The 24484-nt window shown below is 56.1% G+C and overlaps 8 protein-coding genes across 8 annotated transcripts; 5 read left to right on the forward strand and 3 right to left on the reverse strand.

Moving 5' to 3' along the window:
* Positions 1-160: 160 nt before the first annotated feature.
* On the forward strand, positions 161-3493 carry WHR41_01543 (uncharacterized protein). Its single transcript, XM_069370149.1, has 4 exons — positions 161-701; positions 781-1235; positions 1316-2683; positions 2784-3493. Exons 1-4 carry the CDS (start codon positions 384-386, stop codon positions 2881-2883), a joined length of 2241 nt encoding a protein of 746 aa, XP_069232672.1. The 5' UTR covers positions 161-383; the 3' UTR covers positions 2884-3493.
* Positions 3494-5276: 1783 nt separating this feature from the next.
* Positions 5277-6596, reverse strand: WHR41_01544 (uncharacterized protein; the record flags this gene model as incomplete). Its single annotated transcript, XM_069370150.1, has 1 exon — positions 5277-6596. The coding sequence occupies one exon, from the start codon at positions 6594-6596 to the stop codon at positions 5277-5279; it is 1320 nt and encodes a 439-aa protein (XP_069232673.1).
* Positions 6597-8885: 2289 nt separating this feature from the next.
* WHR41_01545 (uncharacterized protein) lies at positions 8886-9726 on the forward strand. The gene is made up of 4 exons (XM_069370151.1): positions 8886-8986; positions 9073-9308; positions 9368-9442; positions 9509-9726. Coding segments are annotated over exons 1-4 (426 nt in total). The 5' UTR covers positions 8886-8985; the 3' UTR covers positions 9623-9726.
* Positions 9727-12059, reverse strand: WHR41_01546 (uncharacterized protein). The gene is made up of 8 exons (XM_069370152.1): positions 11821-12059; positions 11541-11765; positions 11425-11482; positions 10875-11373; positions 10750-10827; positions 10526-10696; positions 10132-10469; positions 9727-10069 (listed from the first exon to the last, which is right to left on the reverse strand). Exons 1-8 carry the CDS (start codon positions 11897-11899, stop codon positions 9802-9804), a joined length of 1716 nt encoding a protein of 571 aa, XP_069232675.1. The 5' UTR covers positions 11900-12059; the 3' UTR covers positions 9727-9801.
* Positions 12060-12529: 470 nt separating this feature from the next.
* On the reverse strand, positions 12530-13796 carry WHR41_01547 (mitochondrial 54S ribosomal protein bL27m; the record flags this gene model as incomplete). The annotated part of the gene is made up of 2 exons (XM_069370153.1): positions 12530-13303; positions 13362-13796. 2 exons carry the CDS (start codon positions 13794-13796, stop codon positions 12749-12751), a joined length of 990 nt encoding a protein of 329 aa, XP_069232676.1. The 3' UTR covers positions 12530-12748.
* A 23-nt stretch (positions 13797-13819) lies between these two features.
* Positions 13820-15724, forward strand: WHR41_01548 (uncharacterized protein). The gene is made up of 3 exons (XM_069370154.1): positions 13820-14977; positions 15031-15405; positions 15461-15724. Exons 1-3 carry the CDS (start codon positions 14090-14092, stop codon positions 15539-15541), a joined length of 1344 nt encoding a protein of 447 aa, XP_069232667.1. The 5' UTR covers positions 13820-14089; the 3' UTR covers positions 15542-15724.
* Positions 15725-16552: 828 nt separating this feature from the next.
* WHR41_01549 (uncharacterized protein) lies at positions 16553-19462 on the forward strand (the record flags this gene model as incomplete). Its single annotated transcript, XM_069370155.1, has 1 exon — positions 16553-19462. One exon carries the CDS (start codon positions 16553-16555, stop codon positions 19460-19462), a length of 2910 nt encoding a protein of 969 aa, XP_069232668.1.
* A 676-nt stretch (positions 19463-20138) lies between these two features.
* WHR41_01550 (uncharacterized protein) lies at positions 20139-24203 on the forward strand (the record flags this gene model as incomplete). Its single annotated transcript, XM_069370156.1, has 1 exon — positions 20139-24203. The coding sequence occupies one exon, from the start codon at positions 20139-20141 to the stop codon at positions 24201-24203; it is 4065 nt and encodes a 1354-aa protein (XP_069232879.1).
* Between the last annotated feature and the right edge of the window lie 281 nt (positions 24204-24484).

Consider the following 24484-nt stretch of genomic DNA (forward strand, 5'->3'; position numbering starts at 1 on the left):
TGTCGCCGTCACTGCTTCGCCTTCGCCTCGGCCGGGCCAGGGCAGCAGCGCGCTCGGCCTCGTCGTTGACACTCAGGCCTCAGACCCCCCTGCGCCGCCTCTCCAGTCTCCCGGTAGCCAGCGTTCACGACCACCGCCGCTCTCTGCTTGTCACGCTCGCTGCGTCGTGTCACCGGATTGCCTGTCTGCGCCAAACCTCGTTCTTTCCATTATTCTTTGTGGCGCCGCTTGTCTCGGATCCCTTCACTCTTTCATGGCCTTGTGAGCTTCGACATCCGACCGAGACTGGCAATGCCGGCATAGCTGCTCGCGTGGCCCGGCAGCACACTTCTTACTATTCACCAATTCAATCCTTCTCGGCGCTCCCGGATCCTTGTTTGCCAATGGACATACCAGCGCACATTCTGAACGCAGTGCACACCGGAGGCCCGACTGCGATGGATCCGATTGATCGCCTGCAGCAACAGCAAGCGGCGAAACGCGCATTTACCACACACCTCAAAGAGGTGAATTCTTCGGCGGAGGACATCTCCGCCGGCAGCGTTTCTGATCTGGAGAACGATCATACCACCGACCTCACGACTCCGCCCTCGTCAGGATCTTGCGCCGGCGATATGCAGCCAGACGATGTGGAGGAGTTTCGCGATCGCGAATACCCCATGTTGAAGGGCAAGACATATCTGGATCACGGAGGTACCACGGTAAGTGAGCCGAGGCAATGAGCGAAGGATCCGTTCAAGGTCGCAATGAACTTTTAACTGATAATGTTTTTTACAACAGCTATACGCAAAGTCGCTAGTTGAGGAGTTCTCCGCAGACTTGATTGGAAACCTCTACGGCAACCCTCACTCCGCGTCTTCACCCTCAGCATTGGCAGGTCACCGTGTCGATGCGATTCGCGAACGTGCACTTCGATTCTTCAACGCCGATCCCGACGAGTTCGATCTGGTCTTCGTCGCCAATGCGACCGCCGCGATCAAGATGGTCATCGATTGCTTCCGCGATCACGCTGCCGCGAGCAACACGCCTGTGTGGTATGGATACCACAGGGATGCGCACACATCGCTTGTCGGCGTGCGAGAATTGACAAAACTGCACCGCTGCTTCACAAGCGACGAGGAAGTCGACATCTGGATCAACAGCGGAGGAATGGGCGGAGCCCGATCACGGCAGCTCGGACTCTTCGCATACCCAGGGCAGTCGAACATGACGGGGCGGAGGCTACCTCTGAACTGGTAAGTTGCACGCCGCGAGCGCATGGTCAATCTCACATGTTAGGAAGCACGAGGTCTAACGTTACACTGCAAATTGATAGGCCCGGCCGCATCCGCAAATCGTTCCACAAGGCGCCGACCTACACCCTCCTGGACGCAGCCGCGCTCGCGAGCACCGCACCCCTGGACCTGTCCGACGCAGCCACAGCGCCCGACTTCACTGCTCTGTCGTTCTACAAGATCTTCGGCTTCCCTAACATTGGTGCCCTGATCGTGCGTAAAGCTTCAGCCCACATGCTGCAGGGCCGCAAGTTCTTCGGTGGCGGCACCGTTGACATGATCATCTCCATCAACGACACCTGGCACGCGAAGAAGGAGACCTCCATCCACGATCGTCTGGAGGACGGCACGCTGCCCTTCCACTCCATCTTCGCGCTCGACCACGGCATCAGCGTGCACGAACGCCTGTACGGCCCTAATCCGATGAAGTTCATCTCGATGCACACGGCGCAGCTGGGACGACAGATGTACGAGGGTCTGTCCCGGATGATGCACAGCAACGGCCGGCCTGTGACGAAGATCTACAAGGATGAGAACGCCGTGTACGGCGATCCGTCCGTGCAAGGTGCGACGCTCGCTTTCAACGTGCTGCGTCCCGACGGCAGTCTGGTCGGATTCGAGGAGGTCGAGGAGGCGGCGGACGAGAGGCAGATTTACGTGCGCAGCGGCTCGTTGTGCAACCCTGGTGGCGTCGCCACCTATCTCGACTGGTCTCCTGCGGAGATGAGAGCCGCGTACGCTGCGGGACACAGGTGCTCGAACCCGACGCAAGTCATGAATGGGAAGGCCACGGGCGTCGTCCGTGTCAGCATGGGCGCCATGAGCACCCAGTCGGACGTCACGCGATTCCTGGATTTCTTGGAGGAAGTCTACGTCGACCAGATGTCCGAGCCGAAGATCGGCGCGAAGGAGTTCCTGCTCAACCTGGAGCAGAAGTACGAGTACGAGCCTTCCTACCCGCCTTCGCTCACTGTTCGGTCGGCCAGTCGTGCTTCGGGAGCTTCTTCCACCCCTCAGACTCCGCACATCCCTCCCAGCGATATAGCCCCTCCGGCTCCCTACCCGCCCAGTGCCAAATCAATCAACGGCGCCCGACCAAGCGAGAAATGGGCCGACTCTGCAACACTACATTCCAACGCCTCCGCACACGAACTCGACACTGGCCAGCCGCCCAAGCCACCACCTTTCAACCCTGCAGACTACACCTCGAACCGCCGACCCTGGGAAGACGAGATGCGCAAGCAGAACGCCGCGAGCGCCGAAGCAGAAGCCAAGTACCGCGAGATGGAGGCGCTGCTGATGGCGTCGCGCACCGGGCAGAACCCGTCCAACTCCGTGAAAGCGCGGCGCTTCGGCCGCAGCGTGGTGAACCTGCTGCGGCAGAAGTCGAACCACGCGGCCGACAACAGGTACGCCGCTCCCGACACGTAATGAAAAGAAGACAGCGCGCACCCGCGCCCTTCGTGTATTTACGTTCTTGCGACCCTAACCCTTTGCGCGCCTGTACAGTAGCACCAACAACAGCGTCAAATCGTCCACGCCGTCGTTCTACTCCCACGCGGAGAAGAATCGGTTGGTGGAGAACATGACTACGCTGGGCGTCGCGTAGCCGCCCAGTCTATAAATTACCAGCATTGCTTGGAATAGTCGGCCAGCGAATGCCAAGTCTGGGAACGGCGACGGAGCTTTGTCGCATGAAGCACGAAGTTCGTCGTTTCGCACCCCGGCACGGCGGCAAGCAAAACTCGACTACCACTTCGCGAAGTCGGTCACGCGACAACAGGCGCTTGCGACCAACGTCAAGCGTTCCATGCGTCAACAGCTTCATCACTCGCTGAAGCACTGACACCTCTGAACACGAACCATCAACGGCCTAGCGCATCAAAAGCCTACCACATCAGAAGCCTACAACAAAAAAGGCCCGACCGACACCACCACCTCGTCGGCGACCACACTCACTCGACAAATTACTACAAACTTCACCTATTGTCTATTAGGGAAACATCCCGACCTCACGGCGGGGGCATCCCTCGACCCATCTCGCGGTCAAACTATCCTTCTCATTTTCTTCCCTTCTGGTCAACTTTGATTTTCCCGAAATATACCCTGCACGCGTGGGAGGAATTTTTGTACACCCCAATCCTTTTAAAAATCTGCTTCTGATCCGTTACTCTGCACAAAAGAGCGGGCAGCATTTTTGGTGTTTTTGCTTGTGCTTTTTTTTCCTTTTTCTTGTTTTCCCTTTTGGTTCGGTTCGGTCTGTCTGCTTCTCGGAATGACTTTCTACCTCAAAACCCTCTGCTACTGCTTTGCGAAGCCAAGCGAAGCGATCTTCCTCACGTCTCTTTTACTATCTATCCATCCCCTTGACTCTGTATTGTACATACCTGCCCTATTTCCCTGCACATACTTTCTTGCCGCAGATCCCAAGAGCGATTGGATCGGGCGTACACGAACGATTGGGAGCGCTCGTCGGAAGAAGACGGCGCCGTTCTTGGATTAGATTTGATTGGATTGGGTTGGCGCGAAGGGTCCGGTCCCTTGTATTGTACATATCACATAAACTAGGAAAAGACTGCTTTGCTTTGACTTGGATCTGCGCTTTTGAAACGTTGGCTTGCCTCGTTGGGATCCTCGCCCTTGCCTTTCGATGAATGTAGGGTATTTGTCGTTCTACGATCAGCCAGTTGGGTTTCGCTTTCGCGTTTTGGAATTCCAATAACAAGAGCAACAATCGATCTGCGTCCACAGTGATGCCTAGCCAGCCACTACTACTTCCACTGATCACAGCGAACTGGTTGATCGTCTCGTTCGTACCCCAACCACCACTCGTTTCGTCTAGAGTGACGTAGCAAACGCCAGAGTAACCAGATAGATCGATCGATATCACATGCCAATCCCGCCCGACTCGCTCTCATCATCCCAAGCACACCCCAGCCCACGAGCCCGCACGCGTCTACCCGGTCGTCGAGCGAACCGCGTCATCCACCTGCCTGCCTGCCTGCCTGCCTGCCTTCGCCCCCCTTACAACATAGACCAATCGGCTGCAACAAGCCTCGCAAAGCACCTCAATCCCTCCCGAGACGATCATGCCCTAGCAAGCCACGCCTCCCAGCCCAGCCCACCAAACGCACTCCCCCAATCCAGCCTTTGCCAAAACCCCCCCGATAGCCCGAACACAGCGTCCAGCCACCCAGCGCCCAACCTCACACCACCGGCAAGCAGGCACGCAGGCAGCCGCTTCTGACAGCGCGGCCGCACAGCCGTCCGCGCACGCCGTGCCTGGCGGAGGAGCCGGGTTGGCGGGCGGCTGCATGGACTTGGGCTGCACTGCTGCTGTGGGACAGTGGCTCCGGTGCAACGAGGGTGTTCGTGCGACGAGGAGATTTGGCGGTTTGGGGAGGTGGGCGTTTTGAGGGTGGCGTTCTTGATTGGGGGTGCTGGGTTCTTGGGCTGGCTTTCCTTGCGGGCGAGCGTCCTAGTTCCTGGTGCGTTTTTGATTTCGCTGGTTTGGCTGGGACGCAGGGTAGTTTGCCGGGGTGGTGGGTTGTTTCTGTTGGGTGGCACGGCGGGGTGCGCTGTGCTGCGCTGCGCTGCGCTGCGCTATGGTGTGATTGATGGGGTTTGCATTGCATTGCAGTGCGGTGCGGCAGGGTGAGAGGGAACGGCCTGTTGTGTGTTGTGTTCGTTTGATTGCGTGCGTGCGTCCTTTGTGGCTTGAGACGGGTTAGGTTGTCAGGGCGGCCGTGGTCGTACGGCAGGTTGATGCGGTTGTGCGGCGTGGGTAGGCATGTGGAGATTCGAGAGGAAATGTTCGTGGTTCGTGTTGTCGTGAGATTGATTCGTAAGTTATGTAACATGTGATCGCTAAAGAGTCGCAGTATCTACCCAAACCTGTAAAACAAATGCTCGTAACGCTAGTCAGAAACAACATGCCATAGATAAAAGAACAGACGTGACGGAAGATGCGATGGAGAAAAGGGAGAACGCGAAGAACACGCTTCATCGAGCCACAGAGTGCCCACTAAAGAGCATCTTCAGCCCGCTCGGCTCCTTCTCTCTCTTCTTCTTCTCGCCCTTAGCCCGACTACTACCGCTCCGCGAGCTCTTCTCACTCCGCACAGATCTGCCGCTCTCGCTCTGCGCCTTGCGGCTCTTGCTCTTACGCTGCTTCTCCTTCGGCTTGAAATCCGCCTCCGTCAACTTGCCCTCCTCGATCAACGTTCTGCTCGCGACAGGCGTGATGAACTCGCCATCGACGCTCGTGCCGACGCTCTGCGCCTGCTCGTCCGCGATGCCCCTGCGCCAGCGCTCGATGCTGCTCAGCTCGCGCAGCTCGTCGACGCTCTCGGCGGGACTGGCGGGCTCGATCTGGTTGTCGGCTCGGAAGCCGGGCTCGAGCATCGACTTCTCCTTCTTGCTCTCCTGAATCTTCTTGATGATCTTGTACCCGCCGAAAGCGATCACGGTGACGCCGACGGTGACACCGGCCGCGATGGCAAACTGGGGCGAGGCGAGCAGGGCCATGATGGCGGGAAAGGAGGATTTGAGGGCTGGCAGCGCGCCGGGGGCGAGTTTGGTTACCATAGTGGAGATCTCGGCGAGGGTCAGACCGACTGCGGCCAGGGCTTCGGGGTTCTTTTGCAGATTCTCGATTGTGGCGCCTGCGGAGTGCTGGAGGCAATTGAACTCGTCCAAGAGTTTCTGGAGGCCGGACATCTTTTCCTGCAGTTCTCGGTTGTCCTCGACTTTGGTAACAGCTAGTGGCGGAGGCATGTCGCCGTACGCTAAGTCCATGTCGATGTCGTTGTAGCTCGCTCTTCGGGGTGGAGCTTGGCTGCGAGTCTGTGGTGCTATATGTCCGGTATGTCTGCGCATGAGTTGACCGGATTTGGGCTCGTTTTCGTCGTCATACATGGGCTCTCCAGAATTGTCAAATCGTAAAGGCGAAGGGCGATAGTTGGTGCCGGCGCGTCTGGGCGCATCTTCGCCTGATATCACACTGTCGCTGTAACCTCTTTCTGTGTTCGGACGATCTCGACGCGAAGGTACTGGTTTCCTCGTGGTAGCCTTGGAACGGGTCTCACTGCCGGCCCTGGACCCGCCTCTTGAACGCGTCTCATCAGCGAGCGTGAGCGCCTCAAGCTGGCTGCGCGCCTTTCGCTCCTGCTCTTTCGCCTCCTTCTCCCTCTCCCGCGATAATTTCAACTCTGCTTTTCGCTCACTGTACGCGCTTTTGGCATCGTTAAAAACACCAGCCAGAGTCTTGCCAGACTTGACGATCTTGCCTGATTTGTTGACGATGGTGACGACCTGTGCCATGATGTAGATGCTGCCTAACGATGTTCGGGTGTTCTATCGTGCTTCACTTGTCCCGCAAGCGAGGCTGTATGCTGTACTGGGTATATCGGACCTTTCTGGTTAATGGCGATGCGCGGGATTGACTGGTCTACTGGTCGCGAGGGCTCCTGCCGACGAGGTCTTGCCGACAAGTCCTTTGTATCTCAGGAACAAGCCTCGGAATAGCCAGCCTCCTACGAGAGCGCGGGACAAAGCCGGGCTTTATGGCTGCCAACAAAGCGTGGTTTAGTTGCCAACAAAGCGCGCCGGCGACGCAGCGCTGGCGTCAGCAGCCGGTTGGCAGAGGCCGCTCGCAAGCGACTCCGGACCAGCTCGCAGTATGGGCTAGCGAGCGTGGGCTATTGGCGTGCGTGAACGGGTGCTGCGGTGGCCTGTCGTGAGTGGGCCGAGGGGTCGGGCTGTTGGGCGGCAATGGAGCTCGCGACGCCGTTGGCTGGGGAAGCGCGTCAAGTGGTTCGGGCGTGGTATGGGGAGGAGTGGAGGAGAAGCAGGTCGGTGCAGCAGGGAGAGGATGGTAGTGAGGAGAGGAGGAGGAGGAGGAGGAGGAAGAGGAGAGAGACAGTGGGCGGGCGTATACCTACTTAGCAGTGTCTTGGGCCTAGAGGGGTGGTGTGTAAAGGCAGCAATCGGTGAGGGCGATTGCGCGCCAACCAGCGTTCGCGTAGGCGGTGAATCGCCGACGCCACACCTTGCACAGCCACGGGCCAGGCGATCTACGTCTGGCGTCACCAGCCACGACGCCGGCGGTGCAGAAAGTCTATTCTTCCGTCAATAATGGGCTGCCTTACAGCGGCCCTCTCCTTGACGTCGCCTTGCATTGCATTGGGCCTTGCGGCAGATGCACCACTGCTTTGCCAATCGACACGTGATACACGTTGCTCATGTTCTCAAGACACGCCGTTTCTGCCCGGCACAGCAGCCACAGCGTACCCACCAGCTCGCACGCACGAACCTTGGTCGAAAACACCCCAGCCCGAATGTTTGACTCGCCATAGACATCATGACTTACCGCTTCATGCACCTTGCAAGGGTGCTTCATTTGCAGATTTTGCCGTCAGTAAATTGAAGGTCACTAAAGCCCAAACCTCTCGTCACGACAATCACGAATTGCGAGGCCATACCCCTTTCTCCCACCTTTGGTTCACTGTTGCTGAGCCTGAGTAGACGATTAGAGCGAGATCCAATCTATCCTGCACGCGTACCCGTCCATGAACCAGACCCAGCAATCTCAATTGAAATACCACCCACAAGCACACCTTACAGCCCTATCTCTCTCCCAAAAATAACGAACCCTCCCAATCCACGTCTTCACCGTCACTCGCGACCTTGACCATCTATTGGGTCGAGCGTCTGCGGCCTCCACAAAGCGGATCATGTTGCCAGCCACCGGGTTGACTTCCACCTTCCCCGGCAATCAAAGCTCGTTTAGATCTGAGAGACCAAAAAGCAAAAGCAATGTTGATGAGAGTGGGATTCGAACCCACGCCCTTTCGGACTAGCGAATTCAGGAGATCCTCAGAAGGGAACACCTTAAGCTAGCGCCTTAGACCGCTCGGCCATCTCACCGATTTGTGTGAGGTGGAAAAGCTTCACAATTTATATATGTTAAACAGATTGGCCTTGGATTCATGTGATGATACTCCACGCAGCGTGATGAACGAGAGCAGTGCCGCAATTGCGTGTGGCATGTCATGTACAATCGTGTCAAGGCATTGACTGCATTGCTGTGAAAATCGCAATGGAACGCCATCTCATGGGCCCTTGAGCACGTTGATCCTCAGACCATCCGCAACTTGACATGAAGATTAAGATAAGCTGAATTGATGACGACGCAGTGTGCGATTCTAAAATTTGACGAGCGACCAAGGTAGCATTTCTCCAGTTTGACAGTATCCTAGAACTTGGAGGTAGACAAGGCTGTTTGACTGAGGGTTCATCCTCAGAACGAGGCCAGTATCATTGCATTCGTTCTTTTCAATATAGGTCTAGAATTCTCGATTCTCGCATATACGTTTGAGAGAACAGGAACAATGTGAAATGTTTGATTCAATCGATCGTGGCTCAGTCCCACATTTGGCAATATGCGGCTATAGTTCAACGACGTCTGGTGTAGGTGAACGACTTCCGTTTTGGGTTTGCTTTCCCGCGAATCTGCACCACCGGGACGATTCCCGATTTTCTGTTCACAAATCCCAACCAAGGTGAATCGAAGCAATCTGTGTTCCTGCTCTTCCAATGATCATATTTAAGTAGCAGTGTTGGTCAGCGTTCAGTAGATCCCCTTGTTCTTCACTTTCCTTCTTCCAGCCCTAACCCCAACCCTAACCCTTAGAACACTCGTTTGTCCAAAAGTAAGTGGTCTCGTTTCGTTGATTCACTGCCATTCATTTGATGAGTGGCTGCAAAAATGGTCGATACTTACAAGATCTTCTAAAAGTGTACAGCAGCGCCGTCCCCCTCACCGTCATCAAAGGCGCAGGTCACGAATACATCCCTCTCCCCGCCGGCGAAAACGCAACCGTAGCCGACTTCCACTCCATCCGCACCAACACCACCGACTCTCCCTCACACCTGACATCTGGCTTCTACAAAATTGAAGCTGGACCCGCGAAACCCGCAGCTTACAACTTTGAGGAGACGAAATATGTCTTGAGCGGGCAGATCGACGTTTTGGTACATCGAACCTGATCTTCGTAGGTTTATGCTTTGACTGACGCTTGATCAATCGGTAGGATGAAGCAACCGGCATCACGCACCACCTCGTTCCGGAAGACTTCGCTTTCTTCCACGTTGGCTCTAAGGTCAAGGTAAGTTGTCTTCTTGATTCATCGCTGCAAAACGACCATTTCTCTCCTGACACGATCACTTTTTAGTTCTCGACGAAGTCCAGCGGCTTCGCTTTCTACGCCGTCACAAGGCCGGTCAGGGCTCCGCACCCCAATCTGCTGGGCAGAGAGGAGAAGACGCCTCCGCTTTCTCGCCTGTGAGGTGGCGGGTGAACAGTATAGCGACAGAGTTAATGGAATGACCTGATTGATGATCATCATCGTACACTGATATCGCATTGTCATGAAAAGACCTCTCCTACTCACGTTGCAGTCTCAGACACATTAATGGCAACCACGCCGCACGATCCGCATTTTCGACATTCTCTAAACCGCTCCGCCTACAATTTCTTCGAACCATTGCGCTCAGACCTCTGATTGAACGCCTCCACGGCCGCCGTCGCCATCCTCAACGGCAGCGGCGCATCGAGGCGGCCCAGCTTCAACTCCACGAGCTGGAAGCAGCCCGCCTGCGCAAACTGCTTGTCGGCGAGGACCTTGTCAAGCTCATCGGGAGTGCCGATGGGACCGTAGTACCTCGACTGATGGTCCGGGCCAAAAGCCGGCGCGAGCTTGGAGTAATCCCAGTTCGGGAGCTTGTTGTAAAACCTGCCAGCTAGTCAGCAAAAAGTAATTCGACTGAACACAGCATCAGGGCAAGTGCAACTCACGCATCCTCCCCATGAATCAGCCTCTCAACCGTATACCCATCATTGTTCAGCACGAACACCACCGGCCTCAGGCCCAGCTTCAGCAAGTCCGCGAACGCCTGCACGGTCAAGTGCAGACTCCCCTCGCCGGTGACGAGGATACAGCGCTTGAAAGCCCCCGTCTCGCGGATCGCTTTGAAGGCGCCCACGGCGGCGCCCGTCGCGTACCCGATGCTGCCGAAGACGGTCTGGTTGTACATGCTGGCGCCGCGGGGGAGTTTGGAGCACCCGAGGCCAAAGGCGGAGGTGCCCGTCTCGCCGATCAGGAAGTCGCCGGGTTGGAGGAATTTGCCGAGGGTCTTTGGGGGTGTTAGTGTGATGTGAGGGTAAGTGTTGGGAGAGGATAGGAGCTTACCGGCCATAAATAGTCTTGCGTGAGGTGCGCTGGGCGCTCTGGGCTATTCATTGGGTAGGGATCCCAGTTGACGGAGGGCGTTGATGTACGGGTTAAGGGGTGTTTCTTCAGATCGTTCACTAGGGCGTCGAGAACGTGGACCATTTTCAGGTCGTAGCGTTCTTTTCCGATCTAACTGAGGTCAGGCATCGTGGAGGAGGAGAGTGGTGACGCTGCTGTCGTACCTTGACGTAGTATCTCTGGAACTCAGCAGTGACATCTTCCGAGACTTGGTCCGTGAATTCGCCAGTATTGAAGTCGGTCTGCAACCCTGTTAGCGACTATGAGAGGCAGATAGCGTCGATCATACCTGGACATTGCCGACCCAGAACACGGCGTCAGCTGACTCAACCGCGCGTTTTACTCCTTCATAGGTACCGGCACCAGTGTACAGCCCGCCAAAATTCGGTGTCGTCTCATCGACGCCGCCCTTTCCCATATAAGTGGTGAAGGTCGGGAAGCCGGTCAGCTGTGAGAGCACCCTGCACTTGTCTGCAACGTTGTTCCGGACAGCGTTGCCGTCGACAATGATGATCGGCTGCTTGCTAGTTTCCATCCACTCACGGAGCTTGGACACGACGCGTGTCTCCAAGCTGGCATTGTTTGGGCTGAGCGCAGTTTTCAACGGGGTCTTAAGCCCTGTGCCATCACACTCAAGGTGTGACATGTCGACCGGGACTCCGATGTACACTGGTCTACTCTGCTGCATCATGGCAGTCAAGCAGCGGTCGATTTCAGCTGGGGCAGTCTGTGGATCCATGAGGACTGTGGTATCGACGGAGATCTTCTCTGCCATCTCGCGGTACATCCTGGAAGGCGTGTCAGTTGGCTGAACTCATGTGACTGCCCGGCTTACACACCCGAACTCGCCAGTACCCAGGGTATGATGCATCAGGGTGTGGTTCTTCATCGCCGGACCTAGGTCGTCAATGATCAGTCCGCCCTCATGGATGAGCCTCGTATAGTTAATACATACGTCCTGGATACCCAACAACATGCGCGACAGGCACGAACTCAGCGTACGCTCCAGCTTGGCTGCAATAAGCACTGAGCTCCCCGGGTCCGAAAGTCGTCACAAACGATCCGGCGCCCTTCATGCGCCCATAACCGTCAGCGGCATACCCAGCGATCAACTCGTTCGGGTTGCCACAGAAGTCGACGCCAGATTCGCCGATCAGATCGAGGAGGGCAAGCTCGTAGTCTGTTCAACGGTGAGTTGAGAACGTCAACTGAACGAGTAGAAGACGGTGTCGCACCTCCTGGAACTCCGAAGACGGTGTCAATGCCCAGCTGTTTGAGTCTGGTGAAGAGGTAGTTTCCGACTTTGATAGACATCGCGTTCCCTGTGTTTGAGAGTGAATTGGGGGACTGAAAATTGCAACAAATGATAAGTGAGTAAGCAGGGTGAGAGTGTTCCAATGCCGTTTATATAGCATCTTGCACGTGTCAGTACCTCTATCCGATGCATTGGAAGATACTCCGCAATTGCCGGAATGAGGGTGGTACCCTTGCGCCTTGTACGGCATCACAGCTGTCGCAGCGAATCCATCGGCTGGAAGCTTGCTGAAGTCACAAGATGACAAAGAACCCTGGCTTGCAAAAGATACCCTGAAGTTCCCAATCGGTGCTATCATCCTGGATTTCTTGTCCTCGTCATGCGCTGAGTAAGATGTAGAATATCATCCGAGGTCCCCGAGACTCGGGAGTGCCGATTGTTGGAGCCATTGTTGCGTGGCTCATTCGAGGTCTGAATATCGCCTCAGAATGCCATTGAGCGCCATAATCACTCGGAAGTCATTTCTTAAACTTAATCGATCTGGAGCGCGATGCGACTTGCAGATATTTCAAGAGCTAGTTGCTCAGCTACAGATGCTTGCCTTAAGTGGTACGGAGAGGGGTGCTGGAGTGCAGGCCCTGAAATCCGAGGATCAGCATGGGATATCGTGGGCTATCTTGAATCGAACATCAGCACAAAACTCTTTGTAGGTACGCACTATTTCCTGCCAAAATAATGCTTTCGCGGACCGCTAGGCAAATTGGTCTAGCGGGAGCTTAGCAACGCCTCGCAGATTGTGCTCGACATCCGATGACTCTGGGGGCTGTTGTGATCGCTTCAAACTCCCTTTGATATAATAGAAACACTGTTGTACATCAATCACAGGCGCTCACGCCACCTGAAGTCGTCTATTTCTTGCCTCCCTTCTTACCACCCCTACCCATAGCCCTCCTCTCGGCATTCTTCGCAACTCTGATGTTCTTCTTTCGCCAAGCGGCGAATCGATCGCCAGGCACGAAAGGCTTGACCATTTGTGCAGCCTTGCTCCTCTCCGCCGCACGACCGATTTCCCAGTTGGCCTGGCGGTACTGGTAACCGGGCCTGAGAGTAAGCTTCTCGTCCACCACCTTTCCGCTGCCAGTCTTCTTGATAGTCTTGATTCCTCTGCTCTCGTTGGGCTGGTCCCTGATTGTAGAAGGCTTGGCCGTGCCCATCTCTGCGTTGCCAGGCAGGCCGGTCTGAGGGCCAGTCAAGAGGTCTGCGGACTCCTGCACGGCGTAGGTCTGGGGCATCTGGTAGGCGAGCATACCGAGCTTGCGGCGGCGGACTGCGTTGACTGGCGCGGGAAGTTGCTGGTTCTTTTCGAAAACGATGCCGATGTATTTGCGCTTCGGGTGGCGCGCCGGATCGCGATAGTAGCGGACGTAGCCTGGTTGTGCGGCATGGATGGTGTGGTCGCGGCCCTGCATGAGTTGTCAGTATTTGGCGTCTATTCAATTGGATGCCTAGGCATGTCCATACCATGCTGCAGTTGTCACCGGGGAACCAGAGAGTGCCTCTCTGCTTGAACAAGATATTGCCCGGCACCACGAACTCGCCACCAGACTTCTTCGCTCCCAATCTCTTGCCCGCGCCGTCTGCGGCCTTGTTTGCTCTTCCTTGCGCCTGATGCGAGGCGTGTCTCCGCGAAACGTGCGATCCAATTGCGGCGGATGTCGAGATGCGCAGGCCGGAGAGCGCGGACTCCAGGACCGCGAGAGTCGCCATCGAGGGCGCTCGAGGTGCGGCAGAGAACATCGGGCGAGCGGGCAGAACCATGGCGGTTGTGAGGCGGATGCTGTACGCTGCGAGCGCCTTCTGCTGGTCGACGGCCGGGATGCGAAGAGCAGCGGAGGAGGCCTTGGCACGGAGGGCAAAGCGACGCCCGCTTGCGACGCCGCGAATGGGGGGACCCATGCGGGACAGCTGTTGACGGTTTCGAGATACCGTAACTTCTATCCTCGCAGGCAGTCGCATTACACCTGGCCTCGCGACAAACGACCACTGCACAGCATTGCGAGTCTTCCGAGCCCGTGCGACATCAGAGCTCAAGAGCGCCAACCCTCCTGACACTCGCCAATCCACCGCCCCAAACGAGCTCATCGACGAAACGAAACATTACGAAGCCCGCACCTGACGACCAAACCTACTCGCGTATACACCCTCAATAAGTCCTGCAGCTGAGGCCATAAGGCCAGTCCTCACCGACCATGGCGTCCGCCCTTTTCTTCCTGGACCTGAAGGGCAAGACCCTCCTCGCCCGCAACTATCGCGGTGACATCCCTATGTCAGCCGTCGAGAAATTCCCTGTCCTCCTCTCGGAAGCTGAAGACGAGTCCTCCTCTGTACCTCCTTGTTTCTCCAGCGATGGCATCAACTATCTTTACATTCGACACAACAACCTCTACCTCCTAGCGATCACGAAGCGAAACTCCAATGCGGCCGAAATTCTGCTATTCTTGCATAAGATCGTCGAGGTATTCACTGAATACTTCAAAGAGCTGGAGGAGGAGAGTATCAGGGACAACTTCGTTGTAATCTACGAATTGCTGGATGAGATCATGGACTTTGGACACCCTCAGACGACAGAGTCCAAGATCCTGCAGGAATACATCACTCAGGAAAGCCACCAACTGCAAGTACAAGCACGGCCGCCGATTGCTGTCACAAACGCGGTTTCGTGGAGATCAGAAGGAATCAGATACAGGAAGAACGAAGTCTTCCTCGACGTTGTGGAGTCGCTCAACCTGCTGGTCAGCTCAACGGGCAATGTGCTGCGGTCGGAGATTCTGGGCGCTGTGAAGATGAAGTGCTACCTGTCTGGTATGCCTGAGCTGCGATTAGGTCTGAACGACAAAGTCATGTTCGAGGCTACGGGAAGGAACACCCGTGGCAAGGCTGTCGAGATGGAGGACGTGAAGTTCCATCAGTGCGTGCGTTTATCGCGGTTCGAGAGCGATCGCACAATTTCATTCATTCCTCCCGATGGCGAGTTCGAGCTCATGTCGTACCGCTTGAACACACAAGTCAAGCCTTTGATCTGGGTGGAGTGCATTGTCGAATCACACTCCGGCAGCAGAATAGAATACATGCTCAAGGTGAGATTCACTCGAAGCGTAGGAATGCGACAGTATCTGACATTCTCTCACAGGCCAAAGCACAATTCAAACGCCGTTCGACTGCCAACAATGTCCAAATTTCGATCCCTGTTCCCGAAGACGCCGACACGCCCAAATTCCGCACAAATATTGGATCCGTCCACTACGCGCCCGAAACCAGCTCTATCGTGTGGAAGATCAAGCAGTTTGGCGGTGGCAAGGAGTTCCTCATGCGCGCGGAGCTTGGACTGCCGAGTGTCCGCGGTGACGATGAGAAGGGTGGCGGTATGATGGGAGGTTTCGGCGGTAGCATGGGCGGTGTTGGTGGAGGTGGAAAGGCCAAGCGACCTATCGGCGTCAAGTTTGAGATCCCTTACTTCACGACGTCTGGCATTCAGGTCAGATATCTGAAGATTATCGAACCAAAGGTAAGTCTATCCTCCCCTTCAATTCGGAGACTGCAGGGCTGACCCATGATTACAGCTGCAATATCCCTCCTTGCCCTGGGTACGATACATCACTCAAAGTGGCGACATTGCGGTCCGACTGCCCGACGTGCAGTGAAAAGATAGCAGGCTTGCAGGTGTGCGCCACAGAATATAGTGATTTCAGGAGCATGGCGATGGCGTATGGGCGTGTTGGGGTACATTTACGAGCAACTGTGACGATAAAGTCACACCGCTATTTGCCATAGCTATAGAACCCTTGCCGATGTCATTCGATGGAAAAGACGACATCTTCCGTCCAGTGCTGCACGTTTTTATGAATGTTGAACTGAGAGGTGCGGCACTCTCCGACCGTGTGTCCGATGGACAACGCGCCGTGCAGATGAAGACCAATCGGCAGCCACTAGCTACGAGAGCGAGTACTCGCTTATGCACATATGCGCCGACTCGCTTGTGCTTATCAACGGAGATATAGTCCCGGCTCCTGCAGGCCGCGAGATCACGTTGTTTCAGCACGAGACGTTACTGCTTGGCGGGTGTCAGAAAAGGGCACGTTGTGCACTCATGTTTCTGCAAGGATTGTTCCAGCGTGATCGACGTTGCAGGCCGGGCCAGATCCTTTGGCTCCTGTCAACACGCCAAGCGGCGCCAGCCTGCAAGCGGCCCTTTGCACGTGCGTGCCGGCTTTGATTCGTCGTCATGAAGATTGCGCTGGCTCGCGAGCCCAGGACCACACAAACACCGCCCGTTGACCATCACTAAGCCCGACGGGCATTCCATTCTTGTCGCAACGGCACACAGACATACCCCGCTCACCTGATATCGCCACGACCACCGCTCACTCAGCCTCCGCGTCGCCCTGGCCAAGGCCAAGCTGCCATGGCACAGTAGCGCATTCAAGCGAGGCTGTGCTTGGGGAACTTTCTTGCGGACAAAGATACCGCCACGCCAGGGTGTTGCAGGAGTCGGCCGCTTCACAGCGCATGCTGCAGCGCCGTACCTCTAGCTTCGGACATCGTTTTCCTAGGCGCCCGTACCGTACTCCTCGCTCCCGGCGCATACCCAAGACATGAATCCGTTCGCCTGATACCCCCAGCAACACTTCGAATATCCGCTTCACACCCTCACAATGGCGGTGGCCGACGTCCTGGTTCCGCTCCAGAGCGGGTGGAACTGGGCGAAGGAGCGTATGCCCTCTTCACTCCGTCTGGGCCAGCTTCATTTCAACTTTATCATGGTTCACTACCTGTACATGATCGGCTTTATCATTGCGGCCTCTATCATGCTCTACCCGGCCGGAGGAATGCCATATATCGACGCGCTGTTCTTCGCTTCCGGTGCGACAACCCAATCTGGACTGAACAGTATCGACCTCAACCTCCTGTACCTCTACCAACAGGTCGTCATCATACTAGTGGCCTGCGTTTGCAACCCGATCTTTATCAACACCGCGGTGGTTTTCATTCGTCTGCACTGGTTTGAAAAACGCTTCAAGCACATTGTCAGGGAGGCACGGAATCAGAGGAAAACAAAGACCAGGAGCAGGACAAAAAGCGAGATGAGAGAAGAGGAGGATCCAGGGAGAGCCGAGAAGGGTGTCAACGGAAGGCCAATCACTGTGCTGCACGACACGACCAAGCCCAACGGAATGAGTACGAGAACAGCCACCGCGAAGGCAAGAGAGCAGGAAGCGAAGGCCGCTGAGAAATTGGGTTTGGACATGCCTTCCTCGAGTAGCGGAACCCCGACACCTCAAAATGCTAGCGTAAGAGACGGGACGGATACTCATGGCGACCACGCTTCACAAGACCCTCAAGACATTGCCGTATTTGACGACGATGACGACGAAGGCTCTAGTTCGAGTGCACCCGCGGCCAGTACGGCTGATACCGGTCACCATCTTGGACTCAACCGAAAGCTCCTTAATAGGGATATCACTTTCACCGACGAGCTCCCAAGGCCTGGACTTCCGCGACGCAAATCGGACTCCGAAGATATTGTCCCCGAGTTGCGGGATGTAAAACAGCATATCGCTTTCGTACAGAACCAACAGAAAAAGTCAAAAGAGGGCGGCGGTACTCTTCGCATTCCCGGACCCCGTGACTTCGACCGAGGCGAGCTGCCGAAAGCGCTTGATGACTCAAACGGAGACGGACTGGCGCGACAGCAAACTAGGAACACACTGCGCACTGCTCCGAGCAAACAGTCGCACCGTAGCTCTTTCAGCCAAGAGGAAAAGATGAACGCCGATGACCACCCTGTGCGACGAGGTATCACTATTGATGTACCGGAGCACCCTGCACACCGTCAGCGCGAAGAAGCTGCGCAAGACGAAGCTCAGGAAGGCAAGGGAAGCAAATTTGGCCTTGATAGGATCATCAGCCCGCTTAGGCATCGGCGCACGAGGTCACATGGAGTCAACATGGGCGACAGAAAAAGCACGTTCGCTCGCACTTTCACGAGTCTGACCACGATGCGTACGAAGGACAGGGAGGACGACCCCATGCCGTACCTCAGTTGGCAACCAACGCTTGGCCGCAACAGTGCTTTCGTGAACTTGACAGAGGAGCAGCGCGAGGAACTCGGGGGCATTGAGTACCGGGCGCTGAAGACTCTGGCGAAAGTGCTAATCGTTTATTACGTTGGCTTTCACATACTCGGCATGGTCGTTCTACTACCATGGATTCTCCATGTCGAGCGCTGGCGATCTATCCCCGCTCAAAATGGCATAGATCCTGGGTGGTGGGGTGTCTTTACACCTGCATCTCTGTTTACGGATCTTGGGTACACCTTGACACCGGACAGCATGATAAGCTTTCAGACCGCCACACTGCCGTTGCTTCTTGGATCTTTTCTAATTGTTATTGGCAACACCGGCTTTCCCTGCATGCTCCGATTCGTCATCTGGCTCACCTCCATATGCGTGCCACGCGACAGTGCACTTTGGGAAGAGTTGCGATTTCTGCTTGACCATCCCCGTCGCTGCTTTACTTTGCTATTCCCTTCGAAAGCAACATGGTGGCTGTTCTGGATCTTGGTTCTACTGAACGGCGTCGACTTGATCTTCTTTATCATTCTTGACTTGAACGACGAGACAGTTACAAGCTTGGCTCCTGGTTATCGCGTGCTCAACGGCTGGTTCCAGGCGACTTCTACCAGAACCGCTGGCTTCTCTTCGGTCAATTTGGCAGATCTGCACCCTGCAGTCCAAGTGAGCTACATGGTCATGATGTACATTTCGGTCTTCCCAATCGCCATTTCCGTTCGTCGTACCAACGTGTACGAGGAGAAGTCTCTGGGTATCTGGGGCGGCGAGGAAGCCGATGAGCAAGACCAGTCTTATGTCGGCCAGCATCTGCGGCGCCAGCTGTCTTTCGACTTGTGGTATATTTTCCTCGGTTTATTCATCATCTGCATCGTGGAAGGTGATAAGCTGGCGGACACGAGCGAATACGCCTTCACCATGTTTAGTGTGCTTTTCGAGATCGTCTCCGCATACGGCACGGTTGGACTCTCGCTGGGATATCCAGGCACGAACGCCAGCTTGTCGGCGCAGTTCAAAGTTATCAGCAAGCTCATCATCGTCGCCATGGAGTTGCGTGGCCGCCATCGTGGATTGCCATATGCCCTTGACCGTGCTATTCTACTGCCATCCGAGAACCTGCACAGGAAGGAGGCAGAGGAGGCAACTCGAAGACACACGCGCCGCAACAGCATGTTCCCCGACGGCTCGGATGGGGATCAAGAATCCCGTTCGGAGTCACCGGAGATACGCCGCAATCTCACCTGGGAAGACGGAGAGCTCGACGAGGCCGGCCTGCCAAAACAGCACCTAGCCACGCACGGAGTAGATCCTAACGCGACCGACCCTGACAGCCCCGTAGTCAACCGCAAGATGACCAGGAGAGGCAGCGGATTCAGCACCGTCAGCAAGATGGAGAAGTTCAAGCAGGAGCGCAAGCACACACGCAACCGCAGCATCGGCAGGTTCGTCGCGAGCGGCCTCGGTGCCGGCCCGACGTTCTCTAAGCACGAATGAGGCGGGTCGTATTGATATTAGAATTTTGAGCGTTTAGAGCGGAATTTATAGACTGATTGGTTTCGTCTTCTCTTTGGGAAGGACTGCGTGCTTTACTATTTTTTTGTCGAGCCGGGAAAACAGACGACAACGGCCATTGGGAAGATCAGACCGAGCAAGATGTTTTTGCTTTTCGTATCGATTGCTCGTTTGGATCATTATTGCTCTTCATATCCGGCGTGGTATCAGCCACTCGCTGTATATATTCAAGGTTGTCGAACACCGCAAGGTGTGTACGATGTAGTTCGATTTGAGCACTTCCGCATCTGTGTCTGTGGAACTCATTCTAGCGACCGACAATTTGTTGCGGTGAAAAAATGCCCATCGATTTGAAATAATGGCAACAATTTTTTCACCGTGACTTTGATACCCGCCGCATGCCAATGAACGACATCTTCGGTAGTTAGTCCCTTTTAATCGGTCTTATGCCGACAATCCTTCAGCGCCCCACCTTTGACTTTGGCTGTCTGCCTCTCAACTCCCCCAGAGCGGGTGAAGCCCGAGCTTAACCCGCTGAGGCAAAAAATAACTTCCCAAATTCTGCCAGTACTCCGACTTGTAGTCATGTAGGAACACACGGATTGCTCACTGCCGCCTCGGCATGAGTAGCTAGACAAACTATTACTCCACGATCACTATGGCCGCCCCTCCGGACTCATATCAGGCCTTTCCTGGCTCCGCAGCCTTTTCCGACTTTCGTCTGAATCGGCTTGCCGCCGCCATCGGAGCTAAGAAACTGCAAGCCATTTGGGTGCACTATGTTGCTTCCAAGCAGGATCTTTCCTCTGAGCAGATTAAAGTGCTCGAGCAGCTGCTTGAGTATGGCGCATACCCTGACGCCAGCGATGTGCTTTACAGCACCTGCGTGAAAGCCATTAAGAATGGCAGCGGCTCGGACGACGCCAACACTCTCTTGCTTTACGTCGTTCCCAGAGCTGGTACTATCTCACCCTGGAGCTCCAAGGCGACCAGCATCGCGACGGTCTGCGGTCTGGGTGACAATGTCCAGCGTGTTGAGCGCGGACTTCTGTTCGCCATTTCTTTCGACGGACCCGCCCCGTCTGAGGTTTCCAACCCGGATTCGCTGCACGACAGAATGACTGAGACGATGAGCACCAGCCCGCCGGACCTCAAGACTATGTTCGCGCAGCTTCCCCCGGCGCCTCTGGAGAGGGTTGAGCTGCTGCAGAGCGACAAGACTGACCCTGGAGCCGCGCTCGAGGAGGCGAACAAGACCCTTGGTTTGGCGCTCGACAAGAACGAAATCGATTATTTGATCGATGCCTACACCAATCAGCTCAAGCGTAACCCGTCAGATGTGGAGCTTTTCATGTTCGCTCAGGTCAACTCGGAGCACTGTCGCCACAAGCAGTTCAACGCCGACTGGACGATTGATGGTGTGAAGAAGCCTCGCAGCTTGTTCTCCATGATCCGAAACACCCACAACGCCCACCCCAAGCATGTGATCAGCGCCTACAGTGACAACGCTGCCGTCATGCAGGGCGAGGAGGGTGCTGTTTGGGCCCCTAACGATGCAACTGGCGAATGGACTCAGATCAAGGAGATGGTGCACTACCTTGGCAAGGTCGAGACTCACAACCACCCGACCGCTGTGTCGCCTTACCCTGGTGCCGCCACTGGTTCTGGTGGAGAAATTCGTGATGAAGGCGCAGTTGGCAGAGGTTCCAAGCCGAAGACTGGTCTCGCCGGTTACTCTGTCTCTGACTTGCTCATTCCCGACCACGTTCAGCCATGGGAGCTGGACATCGGAAAGCCTGCTCACTTGGCTAGCGCCCTCGACATCATGCTGGAGGCACCCATCGGCAGCGCTGCTTTCAACAACGAGTTCGGTCGCCCTTGCACGACTGGCTACTTCCGCACCCTGACCACTCAGCTGCCTATCTCCGACAACGAGACCGAGCTGCGTGGTTACCACAAGCCCATCATGCTTGCTGGTGGCGTGGGTACTGTTCGCCCTCAGCATGCGCTCAAGGATGAAGGCCTGGTCAGTGCTGGCGCTCACCTCATTGTTCTTGGTGGTCCGGCCATGCTCATTGGTCTCGGTGGTGGTGCTGCCTCCAGTATCCAGTCTGGTGAAGGCAGCGTTGATCTCGACTTTGCCAGTGTCCAGCGTGGCAACGCTGAGGTTCAGAGGCGTGCCCAGGAAGTCATCAATACTTGCACATCCCTCGGCGAGGACAACCCCATTCAGCTCATCCACGACGTCGGTGCTGGCGGTCTTTCCAATGCTCTGCCTGAGCTGGTTGAGGATGCTGGCTTTGGTGCTCGCTTTGAGTTGAGAGAGATCGACAACGCCGACAGGAGTCTCAGCCCGCTCCAGATCTGGTGCTGCGAGGCTCAGGAGCGCTACGTAATGGCCATTGCTCCCAACAAGCTCAGCCAGTTCGAGAAGATCGCTAAGCGCGAGCGTTGCGGTTACTCTGTTGTTGGTAACGCTGTGCAGGACAAGCGCCTCGTCTTGATGGACAGAGATTCCAAGGACGAGCCGACGCCCATTGACCTTCCCATGTCCATCCTCTTCGGAAAGCCTCCCAAGATGCACAGGATCGTCGACTCGAGGAAGCTTAAGCTGCCTGCTTTCGACAGCACGCTCAGCACTTACCTTCCCCAGGTGACACCAGACGCGGTTCTCAGCAATGCTGTCGACCGTGTCCTCGCGCTGCCTTCTGTCGGCTCAAAGTCCTTCCTTATCACCATCGCTGACCGCACTGTCGGTGGCCTCACAGTCAGAGACCAGATGGTCGGCCCCTGGCAAACTCCCGTCGCCGATGTCTCCGTCACTGCCACTTCGCTCACCAGCGGCATCAAGACCGGCGAGGCGATGGCTATGGGCGAGAAGCCGACGCTTGCTCTCATCTCTCCCGCCGCTTCTGCCCGCATGGCTGTGGCCGAATCTCTCATGAACATCGCCGCCGCCAGTCTGCCCGGCAGACTTCGCCGTGTCCGCCTGTCAGCCAACTGGATGGCTGCAAGCGGCCACCCTGGCGAGGGCGCGAACCTTTACGAGGCTGTCGAGGCTATCGGTATGGAGCTTTGCCCCGACCTTGGCATCAGTATCCCTGTTGGCAAGGATTCCATGTCCATGAAGACTAAATGGGACAACAAGGAGGTGACCGCGCCTCTGTCGCTTGTCATCTCCGCTTTCGCCCCAGTCAACGACTTGAGCAGCACATGGACTCCCGCCCTCCGCCGCCCTGAGGAGGTCGGCGAGACTGTGCTCATGTATGTCGACCTTGCAAATGGCAAGAAGGCTATGGGTGGCTCTGCGCTTGTGCAGGTGTTCGGCCAGATTGGCAACGAGGCACCGGATGTTCGGGACACCGATCTCATCAAGGACTTCTACCACGCTGTCGAGCAGCTCCATGAGTCCAACATCGTTCTTGCGTACCACGACCGGTCCGATGGTGGTCTTTTCACTACCGTCGCTGAGATGATGTTCGCCGGCCGTTGCGGAGTCACCATGGCGCTTGACAAGATCACCAAGTCTGGCCGCCCGCAAGATCTTGTCGATACTCTCTTCAATGAGGAGCTCGGCGCTGTCTTCCAGATCCGCAAGAAGGATGAGAACCAGTTCAGGGGCGTCTTCGCTCCGCTTACACCGATCACACTTGGCGCCGTTACCAAGCAGCCGAAGCAAGAGCTGTCTATCTACTACGGTGCCGACTGTGTCTACCGTGCCTCGCGTCAAGCTCTCCAGCAGAAGTGGACGCACACGTCGTGGGCAATGCAGAAGCTGCGTGATAACCCCACCTGCGCGGATGCCGAGAAGGAGAACATCAACGACGACCAGGACCCTGGCCTCAAGTACAACCTCACCTTCAACCCGAAGGACAACATCCTCCCGCCGACTTCCTGGATCACATCGCAGGTCATGGCCAAGCCCCGTGTTGCCATCCTGCGCGAGCAAGGTGTCAACGGTCAGGCTGAAATGGCTTTCGCCTTCTCCGTCGCCGGCTTCTCCCCGATCGACGTCCACATGACCGATATTCTCTCTGGCCGTGTCAGCCTTGCCGGCTTCGCTGGTCTCGCAGCCTGCGGTGGCTTCAGCTACGGCGACGTCCTTGGCGCCGGTCAGGGCTGGGCCAAGAGCGTTCTCCTCCATGAAAACACCCGCCAGGAGTTCAAGGCCTTCTTCGAGCGCAAGGACACCTTCGCTCTCGGCGTCTGCAACGGCTGCCAGTTCCTCTCCCGCCTCACAGAAATCATCCCTGGCGCCGAGAGCTGGCCCACCTTCGAGCGCAACCTCAGCGAGCAGTACGAGGCCCGCGTCTGCGAGGTCGAGGTCTCCGACACGCCGGACAAGAACCCCTCCGTCTTCCTGCACGGTATGCACGGCTCCAAGCTGCCCATCGTCGTCGCGCACGGCGAGGGCCGCGCCCAGTTCCCCTCCACGGGCTCCGCCACCGCTCAGTCCCTCGTCGACCAGGGCCTCGTCTCCATTCGCTACCTGGACAACTACCACAAGCCCACCGAGCGCTACCCCTTCAACCCCAACGGCAGCCCGCAGGGTATCGCTGGTGTCCGCACGCCTGATGGCAGGGTCTTGGCGCTCATGCCTCACCCTGAGCGCACCATTCTCAAGGAGGCTTCGAGCTACACGCCGCCGGAGCAGTCGAAGGACTGGGGCGAGTTCGGCCCTTGGGTCCGCATGTTCAAGAGCGCGAGGAGGTGGGTCGGTTAGGGCTTATGTCAGGTTGGCTTGATAAAGGGAAGGAATGCGTGGTTTATGGTTTTGAGATGGTTAATGCGGCATTGAGGAAATGCAAGTTTCGTTTGTTTCTATTCTGACATCGGCTTACTAGACTTGAAGAACAAGCAAGAAAATGAGAGATGACAGATCAGCATTACGGTCGGAAATTGAACGCGTTTTTTGAAGACAAAATTCTCTACTGCATCTTCCCCACGTGAGCCGACGGTGATGCCTAGAACACCTCGGTTCGTGAAGTCTATCTCGCGGCTGGA

Source organism: Cladosporium halotolerans, assembly GCF_011745625.1.
Source record: "Cladosporium halotolerans strain TM138-S3 chromosome Unknown Sca4, whole genome shotgun sequence".
NCBI classification, from domain to species: domain Eukaryota; kingdom Fungi; phylum Ascomycota; class Dothideomycetes; order Cladosporiales; family Cladosporiaceae; genus Cladosporium; species Cladosporium halotolerans.

Bases quoted from the DNA above. Each gene is read 5' to 3' on its own strand.
- WHR41_01546 (XM_069370152.1), bottom strand. From the start codon at position 11,899: ATGTCTATCAAAGTCGGAAACTACCTCTTCACCAGACTCAAACAGCTG. The intron at 11,766-11,820 runs GTGCGACACCGT...ACCGTTGAACAG, and splicing joins CGTCTTCGGAGTTCCAGGAG to ACTACGAGCTTGCCCTCCTC. The intron at 11,483-11,540 runs GTATGTATTAAC...TTGACGACCTAG, and splicing joins TGTTGTTGGGTATCCAGGAC to GTCCGGCGATGAAGAACCAC.
- WHR41_01545 (XM_069370151.1), top strand. The intron at 9,309-9,367 runs GTACATCGAACC...ATCAATCGGTAG, and splicing joins GCGGGCAGATCGACGTTTTG to GATGAAGCAACCGGCATCAC. The intron at 9,443-9,508 runs GTAAGTTGTCTT...ATCACTTTTTAG, and splicing joins ACGTTGGCTCTAAGGTCAAG to TTCTCGACGAAGTCCAGCGG.
- WHR41_01543 (XM_069370149.1), top strand. From the start codon at position 384: ATGGACATACCAGCGCACATTCTGAACGCAGTGCACACCGGAGGCCCG. The intron at 702-780 runs GTAAGTGAGCCG...TTTTTACAACAG, and splicing joins TGGATCACGGAGGTACCACG to CTATACGCAAAGTCGCTAGT. The intron at 2,684-2,783 runs GTACGCCGCTCC...GCGCCTGTACAG, and splicing joins AACCACGCGGCCGACAACAG to TAGCACCAACAACAGCGTCA.
- WHR41_01548 (XM_069370154.1), top strand. From the start codon at position 14,090: ATGGCGTCCGCCCTTTTCTTCCTGGACCTGAAGGGCAAGACCCTCCTC. The intron at 14,978-15,030 runs GTGAGATTCACT...ATTCTCTCACAG, and splicing joins GAATAGAATACATGCTCAAG to GCCAAAGCACAATTCAAACG. The intron at 15,406-15,460 runs GTAAGTCTATCC...CCATGATTACAG, and splicing joins TGAAGATTATCGAACCAAAG to CTGCAATATCCCTCCTTGCC.